The sequence below is a fragment of the Orycteropus afer genome, unplaced genomic scaffold, assembly GCF_000298275.1.
Source record: "Orycteropus afer afer isolate SDZICR_OR568_19922 unplaced genomic scaffold, OryAfe1.0 scaffold00015, whole genome shotgun sequence".
Lineage (NCBI taxonomy): Eukaryota > Metazoa > Chordata > Mammalia > Tubulidentata > Orycteropodidae > Orycteropus > Orycteropus afer.
The window spans coordinates 19,561,528-19,574,757 of record NW_006921602.1 but is presented as its reverse complement, the minus strand read 5'-3'; the positions used below and the strand labels follow the sequence as shown (position 1 = coordinate 19,574,757).

The following is a 13,230-nucleotide window of genomic DNA, read 5'->3' as shown; positions in this document are numbered from 1 at the left end:
CCAGGAATTGACGGGATACCCATTGAAATGTTTCAACAAATGGATGCTGTGCTGGAGGTACTTGCTCGTCTATGCCAAGAAATGTGGAAGACAGCTACCTGGCCCACTGACTAGAAGAGATCCAAATTTGTACCCATTTCAAAGAAAGGTGATCCCACAGAATGTGTAAGTTATCAAACAATATCATTAATATCACATGCAAGTAAAATTTTGCTTATAATTCAAATATGGTTGTACCAATATATGACAGGAAATTTTGAGAAATGCAAGCTGGATTCAGAAGAGGATGTAGAACAAGGGATATCATTGCTGATGTCACATGGATCTTGGCTGAAAGCAAAGAATACAACAAAGATGTTTACTTGTGTTTCATTGACTATGCTAAGGCATTTGTGTGGATTATAACAAATTATGGATAACATTGAGAAGAATGGGACTTCCAGAACACTTAACTGTGCTCATGAGGAACCTGTACATAGATCAGGAGGCTACTGTTCAAACAGAACAAGGGGATATTGCATGGCTTAAAATCAGGAGGGGAGTGTGTCAGGGTTGTATCCTTTCACATACTTATTTAATCTGTATGCTGGGCAAATAATCTGAGAAGCTGGACTATATGAAGAACTAGGTATCAGAATTGGAGGAAGACTCATTAACAACTTGTGATATGCAAATGACACAACCTTGGTTGCTAAAAGTGAAGATGACTTGAAGCACTTACTGATGAAGATTGAAGACTACAGTCTGAAGTACAGATTACACCTCAACATAAAGAAAACAAAAATCTTCACAAATGGACCAATAAGCAGCAGCATGATAAATGGAGAGATGATTGAAGTTGTCAAAGATTTCATATTACGTGGGTCCACAATCAACACCAATGGAAGTAGCAGTCAAGAAATTGGGCACCATATTGCATGGGGCAAATCTGCTGCAAATGACCTCATTAAAGTGCTGAAGTGCAAAGAAGTCTCTTTGAAGGCTAAGATGCGCCTAACCCAAGCCATGGTACTTTCAATTGCCTCATATGCATGCAAAAGCTGGACAATGAATAAGGAAGACCAAAGAAAAGTTGATACTTTTGAGTTGTTATGTTGGCCAGAATGCTGAAAAACACCACGGACTACCAAAAGAATGAACAAATCTATCCTGGAAGAAGTGCAGCCGGAATGCTCCTTGGAAGCAAGAACAGCCAGACTTCGTCTCGTCTACTTTATGTTTTCAGAAGGGACCAATTCCTGGAGAAGGATATCATGCTTGGTAAAGTGGAGGGTAAGGAAAAAGGGGAAGACCCTTGACAAGATGGATTGATATAGTGGTTGCAACGATGGGCTTGGGTATGGCAAGGATTGTGAGGGTGGTGCAGGACCAGGCAGTATTTCATTCCGTTGTATATAGGGTCACTATGAGTCAGCACCTAACAACAACAACAACAACGCTTTAAATAGGAGCTCTGGTGGTATGGTAGTTAAAGCATTTGGCTGCTAACCAAAAGGTCGGTGGTTCAAACCCAGCAGCAGCTCCACAAGAGAAAGATGAAGCAGTCTGCTTTTGTAAAGACTTACAGCCTCGGAAATCCTGTGGGGCATCTTTACTCTGTCCTATAGGGTCGTCATCAATCAGGATCAATTCAATGGCAGTGGGTTTGGTAATGCTTTAAACAGAGTTATTTTATTGTCAGAAATTTTGAAATAACTGGGAGGTTGAGACAAGGCCATCTATGGGAAGTGGAAGAGTGGTATAAGAGAAGTGAGTTAAATCCTTATTTTTCATAGGAATAAATCAATACACAGTATCTACAATTTTTGGGGGGCAGGCTGGAATGCAGTCATATATATCCTTTTTTAAAATTTTTATTTTATTGTTGAGCATATACACCACAAAACATATACCAGTTCAACTCTTTTGATGAGTACAATTCAGTGACATTGATCACATTCTTCAAGTTGTGCCACCATACTCTCACCTTCCTTTTCTGAATTGTTCCTCCCTCTATTAACTCATTGCCTCCTAAGGTTCCTATCTTTCTAGTTGCTGTAGTCACCTTGATATATATATACATACATATATATATATATATATGTGTGTGTGTGTGTGTATATATATATATATATATATGTTTCTTAAAAGAGTATGATGCTCAAGACAGACATTTTTACTAGTTCAGCTAACCTACTGTGTTTGGTTTTGAGACTTCTAGGTATATTTTTGGTTTAAGGTTAAAGATTATCTCAGGGCAAGTAGTACCCACAATCTTTAAATGAAGAAATCAAAATGTAATCATGTTATTCAGAAACATAGGGGATAAGGAGCTGAAAAATAGCCATTATTTGAGAAGTGTGTTTCATGATTTCTGACTCTATTATGGTTAGTTGGCTGATAAATGGTTCATTCGCTAATCTATTCACCTAACATACCTTTACAGATATCATTTTACATTTAAACTACCGTGCTAAATTTTGACTTTCCTGAAATCTGTAATATTCTAATTTGTACCTAATGGCCTTAAGTATAAAGTACTTAAGCAGCATCATATATCTTAATCTATTGAAGTTCTACAACTGTTTTTCAGGCAAAAAAATCTAATTTAAACAACAAGATTTATTATTTCTGGACTGATAAGGAGAGTGAAACCACACAGAACTCCTAAATTCAACACTGTGAAAAAGCTTTCCATTATCTTTTCTAATTTTTCTGTTCACCAAGAGTTGGATAAATATATTGTGTCAATGTAAAAAGAGGAAAGGGCTTCATCTTCTGCATACTCAGGAAACTGTACTTCCTAAGTAAGTACTAAAAATATAGCAATAAGTGAAAATCACTATATTGTAATCATGAAGACCCTTTTCTCTTATTTATCATGGCACCCCCCCAAGTGCCAAACAAGGTATCCAGCAATGCACTCTACTCAAATGTGTTAAATATGTTTACAGAGTGAACAAAACACTACTTTGCAATTCTAACTTCTGTAACAAAGAGATACAAAAAACGTATTTTATTATGTATCAGGTATTTACATGTGCAACTACCAAAGAAAACCTTCCTGTTAATTTTTGTATCCTCAAAAGCAAGAAAATGTTGAAAGAAAAAAAACTAAATGGAAAAAAAAAAGAAGTCTTTGCCTGGAACAGGTAAGAATAAAACCCACATCCTTTTTGTCACCAACAAAACTTCCAGCTTACTCTGTCCTCTGAAAATTGCCTGGCCTTAAGACACATCAATTGTAATGAGAAAAAGAGGGACTTTTTCATGAGTAGGCACTTCACACTCCATGCAGAGTGGGGCCAACTTAACAAAACCGCAAAACCTTGGCTAATTCAAGCACAAGCTAATTTATTATTATTGGCTCAAATTACCTACTTTCTTTTGCTGCGCAGGCCAATATCCACAACCGCACTGAGGCCTTCCTGTAGGGCGAACGTTTTACCAGTAGCTGGTGGGGAGCAAAAGCGTTTCTCACGCCAAATCAAGGGAGACTGAAATTTGGCCAGTGCAAGTCAACCAAACACCTCGAGTAGGTCCCACCCATCCTTTGAAATCTGCATCCCGTAAGACATCCCCTCATTTTCCTTATTACAAGCTGGGGAAACAAACCTCTTGGGCCTTCAGGAACGTGCTCTTTTCCAAAAGCTACAACCACTCCCATTCCCACTTCCGAGCCCAAGGCTTGGCCACACATGACCTGGGTCAGAAGAGGCAAAGCCAAGCAGTCCGCCCCTGGCCGCGTCTCTAAAGAAGCCGCGCGCGGTCTGTCTGTCCCAGAGTTCAACTTCCGGCCACATAATGAGAGGATGTTTTCCTACTAGATCTGAAGCCTCGCTGGCGCACCCTCCTGGCCACGCCCGCAGGCCACGCCTCGTGAGCGCGAACTCGGGCGGGCGGGCGCGCGAGAGGGGTGGGGCCGAGTGGGCAGCCGCGGCGCGCAGTCACTCAGAGGCACGCCGAGGACCCGTGGAGGGCGCGGCGGCGCGCGCGTTTCCCGGTCCCTTTCCCCGTGACGTGCCTGGACGAGGCCGCGCAAGGGCGCTGTAGCCGCCAGTGCCGCTGTCATGGCGTCGGAGGCGCTGGCTGAGGCGAGCCGACCGCGGTCTGGATAGAACCAGGGGCGGGCGGCCGGGTATGGAGAGCGTCCCCGGGAGCTTGCACCCGCTAGAACACAAAGCGGGGGTTGAGCCTGCGCCGGGGACGGGTTCTCCGCAGGAAGGGCTACGGGAGACCAAGCTCGCTGCTGGGGATGGTCCTGGGGTATGTGCGGCGGAGAGCAGCGCCGGGAATGGGCAGGGGGCGGCGGCCGCCGGGAGGAGTCTCCCGGACGTGGCTGCTCCCGCCACCTCATCTCAGGTTCCTGGACCCTGCGGCTCCTTCCCCAGCTTGAACTTGCAGGAGGGCGATTTTGAGAGTTCTGCAGCTGCGAAGGTTCCTCCGAGAGGGCAGTACAAGGTGACCGCCTCCCCGGAGACATCTGAGGCCGGAGCAGGACATGGGTTGGGTCCTACTGGAGACGCGGGACCTAGCTCGGATCCTGCCGGCACCTGCCGGACTGAGCTGGCAGCTGCCAGCTCCGAGGAGCCCAGCAGCGCCGGCGGCCTCAGCAGCAGTTGCAGCGATCCGAGCCCTCCTGGGGAATCGCCGAGCCTGGACTCCCTGGAGTCGTTCTCTAACCTGCATTCTTTCCCCAGTAGCTCAGAGTTCAATAGTGAAGAGGGAGCGGAGAACAGGGTTCCCGAGGAGGAGGAGGAGGAAGAGGGCGCGGCAGTGTTGCCCAGAGCTGTCCCTCTGTGCGAGGAGGAGGAGGAGGAGGAGGCCGCTCAGGTGCTGGCAGCCTCCAAGGAACGCTTCCCGGGACAGTCTGTCTATCACATCAAATGGATTCAGTGGAAGGAAGAGAACACACCCATCATCACCCAGAATGAAAATGGACCCTGCCCTTTGCTGGCTATCCTCAATGTTTTGCTTCTGGCTTGGAAGGTACATTCTGTAGTTTTCTACTTCCTACAGCCTTTGGGAAAGGGGGAGGGACTGGGTGAGAGAGCTGCCCTGTGTCAGCTGATGGCTTCCTCCTTTCCTTCCTCATTCATAAGTCCCCTTTAACTCTTACATGAAATTCATTCTGGGACCCCCCTGTTGAAAGAATGTTTCCAGGTATATTTCAGGAACAGTTGTTCTTACAGATCTGTCTTCTAGTGTTTAAACAAAAACTTCAACATTCAGTTGCGTGGTTATTACACTTACAGTTAGGACTTGTTATGTGCCATCGAGTGGGCCCCGACTCATAGCGACCCCTCCTTGGGTTGCCGAGGCAGTATCACTACGGAAGTAGAATTGCCCAACCTTCCTTCTGAGGAGTAGTTGGTGGGTTTGAACCGCCAGCCTTCTGGTTAGCAGTCAATTTGCTTAGGCACTATGCTACCAGAGCTCCTACAGTTAGGACTTACAACATTCTAAATATCCTTTTTGGATATCTAATGCGTATTGGAAGGTTGGGCAATCCTACTTCCGTAGTGATACTGCCTCGGAAACCCAAGGAGGGGTCGCTATGAGTCGGGGCCGACTTGACGGCACATAACAGCAACAACAACAATGCATATTCAATGTGTTTCATATACTCTAGTATTTACAGTACATTGTTTTGCATTGCTCTTTAATAGTATCATATAAGTCAATGCTGTGACTGTGATTATTTTTAAACAATATCCCACCAGGCACTCTTCGGAAGAAAGGTTGGGCAATCTACTTCCGAAGTGATACTGCCTCGACAACCCAAGGAGAGGTCGTTATGAGTTGGGTAGGACTGAACGGCACCTAACAACAACAATTTCTCTGTTAGTTCATCTTTCTGGCTTAGATGCAAAACAATGAAGAACTGGGGGAAGTGATCTTTAGAAGTAACCATAATGATATCATGGAAAAAATTTTGACAGTTGTATTTGGTCAGTTTATCAACTAATGCTTGCCTACTTTGGGCAGGGACACTTAGAGGAAGTGTGTAGGGAAGATGTGACAAATTCCATTTTAAGGAAAGCATTGGTTGATACCCAATTATCCTAACTTCTTCGTTTTTAGAGATTGTGTCTTCATTCTATGCATGATTTTACCTTGCCTCTCTTTGGTGCTACTTAAACGGTTTGAGATTATTCAGTAACCATCAGAATGTGTTAGGGAGCTAAAATGATAACAGCTAAAATAACAAAATATATATTCAAGGTAAGGGAGCAAAAAAAGAGAAGTACCCCTCTACAGTAACTATCTTGAGAATTTAGATTGAGTTACCTTTAAATGAAGTTTCTTTCTTTTTTTGTGTGTGGTTTAAACACATTTATTATTTTATCAAGTATTTTGGGTAGTGCCCAAGGCATCTGACCGCTAACCAGAAGGCTGGCAGTTCAAACCCACCAGCCACTCTTTGGAAGGAAGACTGGGCAATCCACCCCCACAGCAAAACCGTCCGGAAACCCAAGGAGGGGTCATTATGAGCCCCATCTGACTCGATGGCTAAATGAAGTTTCTTATTTAAGGTTGCAGTTTTGGGGCACTGAAAGGGTGTGCATCTCTTCAAATTGATAATTTATAGGAAAAGTGTTCTCTAGAAAAAAATGATCTGGATTATTATCATTAATAAAGCGAGTAGGAGCTCTGGTAGCATAGTGCCAAGGCACTTGACTGCTAACCAGAAGGCTGGTTGGTGGTTCAAACCCACCAGCCACTCCTCGGAAGGAAGGTTGGGCAATCTACTTCTGTAGTGATACTGCCTCAGAAACCCAAGGAGGTGTTGCTATGAGTCGGGTCCGACTTGATGGCCAATAACAACAACAACAAAGCAAATAGTATTTTTTACATGATTTTATTTTCCTTTTACTAAGAATGAGCTCTGGTGGCATACTGCCTAAGGCATTTGACTGCTAACCAGAAGGTTGGCAGTTCAAATCCACCAGCCACTCCACAGAATGAAGACTGGGCAATCTACTTCCATAAAGATTTACTGCTTCAGAAACCCAAAGGGAGTCACTGTGAGTCCAAATCGACTCAATGACAGTGAGTTTGAGTTTACTACTAGTAAGGACTGATCCAAAAGAACTAAGATTAGAAATCTTGCCCATATCTGGTATATACAAAGCACTGTCATCAAGTTGATTCCGACTCATAATGACACTATAGGATAAAGTAGAACTCCCCCATAAAGTTTCCAAGGCTGTAAATATTTATGGAAGCAGACTGCCTCATCTTTCTCCTGTGGAGCAGCTAGTGGATTCAAACCATGACCTTTTGGTTAGCAGCTGAATGCCTTAACCACTGTGCCACTAGAGCTCCTTCCTGGTGCATAAAATGTCACTCAGATATGTTTTGAGTAAAGAGTGCCTGTTCTTGAAGAGCTGTGAGGGTATTTAGGATTGCAGCATTGACTTACATGACACTATTAAAAAGCAATGTAAAACAATGTACTGTGAATACTAGATTATATGAAGCATACTGAATATGCATTTCTCACTGCCATTGAGTCAAATCCGACTCATAGCAACTCCTCCTTGGGTTTCTGAGGCGATATCTCTATAGAAGTAAATTGCCCAGTCTTCCTTCTGAGGAAGTGGGTTTGCACTGCCAGCCTTCTGGTTAGCAGTCAAATGCCTTAGGCACTACGCCACTAAAGCTCCCGAATATGCATTAGATGTCCAAAAAGGGAAAACATAGTCCCAGAGAGCTTCATGGAATTTGTGGGTCTTGAACCAAGCTTTTAAGAAAGAATAGAATTCAGAATAGCAGGGAAGTAGAATTCCTTTGGGAGGTAATAGTATAAACAAATGGAATGAAAATAGAATGAATATTGTGAGTGTGAGTTTTTATTAGATAATGAATGGAAAGTTCATTTTGGAAAACAATAAGATTGAAAGTTGATGTGAAGTCATGTGGTGGAGGCCCTTGACTGTCAGAGCAGAGAGTTAGACTTGGTCCTATGGCAGAGAACCCCGTTATTTTGTAGGTAGGTATCAATACTAGTTTCTTTCAGACTTAAATTTTTTTTTACTATGATAAGATGCCATCTTGGAAACCCAAGGAGGGGTTGCTATGGGTCAGATCCTACTCAACAGCAGTGAGTTTGGTTTTTTTTATTTTTTTGGTATGATAAAAATATACATAACAAAACATTTGTCAATTCAACAATTTTTGCATGTATTATTTAGTTACATTGGTTACATTTTTCATGATTCACTATCTTTTTCTGAATTGTTCTATCACCATTAACATAAACTCAGTGCTCCCTATGTAATAAATCCCCCTTCTAGCCTGTCTCCCTACCCCTAGTAACCACTAATAAGCTTTGGTTTCTATTTGCCTGTTTGGTATAAGTGAAATAATACAGTATTTGTCCTTACTTATTTCACTCAGCATGTTTCAAGGTTCATCCATGTTGTGGCATCATTTCTTTTTGTCTCAGTAAAATTCTATTGTACTATATTTTGTTTACCTATTTATATCTCTTGATGGACATTTTGGTTGTTTGCACCTGTTGGCTGTTGTGACTAGTGCTGCAGTGAACACAGGAGTATAATTTTCTGTTTACATTCCTGCTTTCAGTTCTTTTGGGTATATATCTAGGATTTGGATTGCTGGGTCATAGGGTAGTTCTATATTCAATTTTTTGAGGAACTGCCAAACTGTTCTCCACAGTGGCTGTACCATTTTGCATTCTCACCAACAGTGGATGACCACTTTCTCCACATCCTTAACATGTGACATGTTCTTTTTTTTTTTTTTTTGATCATAGCCCTTCTAGTGGGGTGAAGTGGTATCTCATTGTGGTTTTGATACATGCAGCTCCCTAAGTAAGAATTTACTCCACAGCAAAAGATTTTGTTTTGTTTTTTATTTTTGGATAATGGTTCATAATAGGAGCCCTGGTGGCAAAAACGGTTAAGCACTCTTGACTGTTAACCACAAGATTGGCTATTTGAACCTATCCAGCTGCAACTTGGGAGAAAGACCTGACAGTCTGCTCCCATAAAGATTCCAAAACCAAAACCACAATTATTACTACTGAGTCGATTCCAACTCATAGTGACCTCCCATAGAATTTCAAAGGCTGTGAATGTTTACAGAAGCAGGCTGCTTCATTTTTCTCCCACAGAGTGGCTGGTGGATTTGAACCACAGACCTTCTGGTTAGCAGCCAAATGCCTCAACCACTGCACTAGAGCTCCTTCCTGTAAAAGATTACAGCCTAGAAAACCCTGTGGGAGCAGTTTTGTTCTGCCACATGGGGTCTCTTTGGGAGATAGTTCAAGTGAATGATCAAACATTTGTGTGAGGTACTAGAAATACAAAGATGAATAAGATGTCTGTTTTCATGTAATTCAGTGACTAGTGGAGGTGGCTGATATATAAACAATAATTACAGTGCAATGTGAAAAGTTCTGGAGGGTGTAAAATTTGCTGTATAATTACAGAGAAAATGTAATTGGGAATGGAATGTGTCAAAGGAAGGCTTCCTGGGAGAGGTGACCTATGAACTGGGTCTAAAGGATGTGTGAGAGAAGGCCTTCCAGGTAGAGGGAATAGTGTATTCTAAAATGGTGAGGCAAAGAGTTGTTCTGTTTGTGGACTTCAGTCTTGGTTGGAGTACAGTGAAAAAGAAGAAGAGAATGACAATAACAGGAAATAAAATTGACAGATTGGGTCAAAATGAATGAGCAGGTATGCTAATGAGTTTGCAGACTGTTTTGTAAATCTGTGGTTCTTAGACTTCTTTCTGCCTTCAGGCTGTTAATGTACATAAAAATCATTCATCAGTAATCGTTAATGATTGATAGCTTAAGTGAAGCTACATCTGGAAGAGCAGTGTTCTCAAAGTGAGCTGGGGGTTCTAGAGGTCAAAACTATTTTCATCATAATATTAAGATGTCATTTCCCTTTTTCACTCTTATTCTCTCTCACTTATCAGTGACATTTTCCAGGCTAAGTAATTTGTGGTGACATTCTTGCTTTGATGGCTAATGGAATGTGTACCTGTGTATTCTTTTGTTTGACATTTTCTCAACTGTAATTTCTAACGTGATAAATATCAATATATATAACCTATACAAAACAAAAGCTCTTTAGAATTCTTAGAAATCTTAGGGGGATATGAAGGTGGTTGTCAGATTTCAGATGACCCATCACTAAAGATGTTCAGGCTTTATATGTAGCGAAAAGTAGGAAGATATTTATAAGTTGCTGAATAGAGAAATGACATGATGAAAGTAGTCTTTTAGTTTGCGATAAGACTAGAGGTAAGATTGTAATGATTGTAGCAGGAATAATTGATGAGGCTGAGCTCTGGTAGCGTAGTGCCTAAGGCACTTGACTGATAACCAGAAGGCTGGTGGTTCAAACCCACCAGCGACTCCTCAGAAGGAAGATGGAGCAATCAACTTCTGTAGTGATACTGCCTCAGAAACCCAAGGAGGGGTCACTATGAGTCGGATCCGACTTGACGGCATGTAACAACAACAGTCCTTTGGAATGGAGAATTCCTTTTCCTTTCTCTTTGATGTAGACAATGTAGCAGCCAAGTTGACAAATTAATCACTGGACGTAAGAAATGAAGGGCATGATCCACTCTGATTTTTTTCAAATCTGATTAATAGAGATTGGTTAGGTTATTCAAAAGATGGAAAAGTTGTGAAGGGAATCTTATTTTGGATGGGAAGGCTGATGCTAAAGTTTGGTATGGAATGTGTCAAGTTGGAAATGTCTGATAGTGGGACGTAAAAATAAAAATACTCATTATGCAACTGGGAGCATGGACTGATTTCATGAAAGAGAGCAAAATTACAGAGAAGAATTGAGTTTGGGAATTATTTCATAGATGTAAGAATGGTAAATATGAGAATAAATAAATTCTCCATAGAGAATGGTGAGCAATTGTTGGTAACTTTTTTCCATCCCAGTATATGTGAGGAATTACAACTTGCCAGCATAAATATAGTGGAGCTCTGGTAGCATAGTGCCTAAGGTACTTGACTGCTAACCAGAAGTCTGGCGGTTCAAACCCACCAGCCACTCCTTGGAAGGAAGATGGGGCAATCTACTTCTGTAGTGATGCTGCCTGGGAAACCCAAGGAGGGGTCACTGTGAATCGGGTCTGACTCAACGGCACATAACAAGAAGAAGAAGAAGCTGCTGCTTCCAGCTTTTAAGGAGCTCTGGTGGCATAGTGCCTAAGGTGCTTGACTGCTAACCAGAAGGCTGGCGGTTCAAACCCACAAACCACTCCTCGGAAGGAAGATTGGGCGATCTACTTCACATAACAACAACAGCATAAATATTCTCTCTCTGCTCCCCTACTCCCCACTCCCTCTCCCACCCCATTCTTCAGTTGAGAAGTAATAAGGGAGAGAAGAGAGAGAAATAATGATTAAACTTAGGGGAAATGTGAAGAGTTAAGAGCAAGAGACGGAGGAAAAACCCAGCACAGGCAAAATTTGAGATGTGAAATGAGAACTAGAAATAGAGTGATTTGTGATAGTAGACAGGGAGAGAGAGAATAATGAAAAAGTAATTAGTTGTCATTGTCAGATGCCACAGCGTCAAGGAGCTAGTAGAGTAGGAAAGATGCTGCTGCAAAGGGCAAGTGTTAGAAAACTGAAAAGTCAGGATAATAGGGAGTTCTCAGAGTACAGGTGCCAAGGTTAACTTCTGAGAAAAAGAACAAGAATGTTATTTTCTGAAGTAATGGAAGGAATAGGACAAGAAAGATAGGAAACAATGTCATATTAAATTAGAGAAAGATGGAAATTGAGGGCTCATATTCCCCATTTTGTCAAAATAACTTTTGAATTAATCAGTAATAAATACTGAACTCAGTATTAATAACCGAGTTGTTAAGGGGTGGATTTTGTGAGAAAAGTCCATTCCATCTTAAGTTCTGTGAATTTGAGGCGCAAATACAAAGACTGCCATTTAATAACCATGGATAATTTGGAGCATTCTTTAAAAACTTAACACTGTATCAATTTTGCTTTGTTTTGGTTTTTCCATAGTAGTTCTCTTATACCTAGAAATAGGAGCAGGAAGAATGGCTGGTGGGATTATCAAGGCTTGGGGTTTTCAAGGGTTGATTCAGTGGAGGTTCAGTGGGATTAGAGAATTGAAATTGAAAACAGCTGATTCTCTGTTTTAGGGAGGGATGAAATTACGTGAAAATCAATAGGCTGAAAATTAGAGAGGATTTGAGTTTTATTCCAAGGAATCAGATATAGTGGTTTTTGAGTTAAAATTGTTATCAAATAGTTGAAGTACTGAGTTGGAAATGTTGGAGTTTTGATTAACAGGATTGATTTAGAACTGATGGAGAGTAGATGATCATTCATAACTTTTAAAATAATTGAGCCACGATAATCCAACAAATTAAGAAAGAAGGAAACCTATTCATTGCATTTCATTCATGCTCAAAATTCTAATTCATTTAAATTGATACCAGGTAAATTTATCCAAATTTGGACTACATTTTAATTTTCTTTATTTTAGATTATATTTGGTGGTTTTTGTAATTCTTTTTTGGTCTTTGATTTTATCTATCAAAAATAATACCATTTCCATTGAAGCTAGATGAACCCTGAAATTACTTCCTTGCAATAAGCTTTAAACCTTAAACCAAAAATATTGCCTTAAGTCTTCTTAAAACCAAACACTTGTTTAGCTTAAATAGTAAAGAATTACTGCCCTTAGCATTGTGCTTTTTTAAAGAGCTGTATATATGGTATAAAATTGACAACAGCTACAGAAAGATTAGATATATGGTGTAATGGATAACTTTTTTTTTTTTTTTTTTTTGATTTGGGTGAAGATTTACATAGCAAATTCACTTTGCATACAGCAGTTCACATATACTTTGTCGCATGTCATTGACCACAGTTCACCACAATGCAACAGCTCCCCTCCCACTTCCTCCCCATAGTTAGTTACCTCTTCCCAGTGTCCATCCCTCCATACTCTCCTGCCACCTGAGCTGTCTCCCTGTGCATAAGCAGCCCTTCCTTCTTCCATGATTGTTCTCTCCAGGGCGTGTGTTTACTTGAGGTAATATTTAACTCACATGCCTATACTTTGTTTGGCTGAAAACCACAGGTGTGGGTTGAATTCCAGACCTGAAGGGCAGCTCGGGGCCATAGTCTCAGTGGTTCCACCAGGCTCTATTGGACCAGCAAACCTGGTCCCCACCTTCCTTCTTTTTTTTTTTTTCCTCCAAATGATTTTG

At 41.3% G+C, this 13,230-nt stretch overlaps 1 protein-coding gene across 1 annotated transcript in view; it reads left to right on the top strand.

Annotated features, from left to right (window-relative positions):
* Positions 1-4,119: 4,119 nt before the first annotated feature.
* The window catches only part of MINDY2 (MINDY lysine 48 deubiquitinase 2), a 165,098-nt gene continuing 155,987 nt past the window's right edge, over positions 4,120-13,230 (top strand). Inside the window, exon 1 of the mRNA XM_007958427.2 lies at positions 4,120-4,968. Coding sequence (XP_007956618.1) covers positions 4,120-4,968 — 849 coding nt within the window. The remainder of the gene's footprint in view (positions 4,969-13,230) is intronic.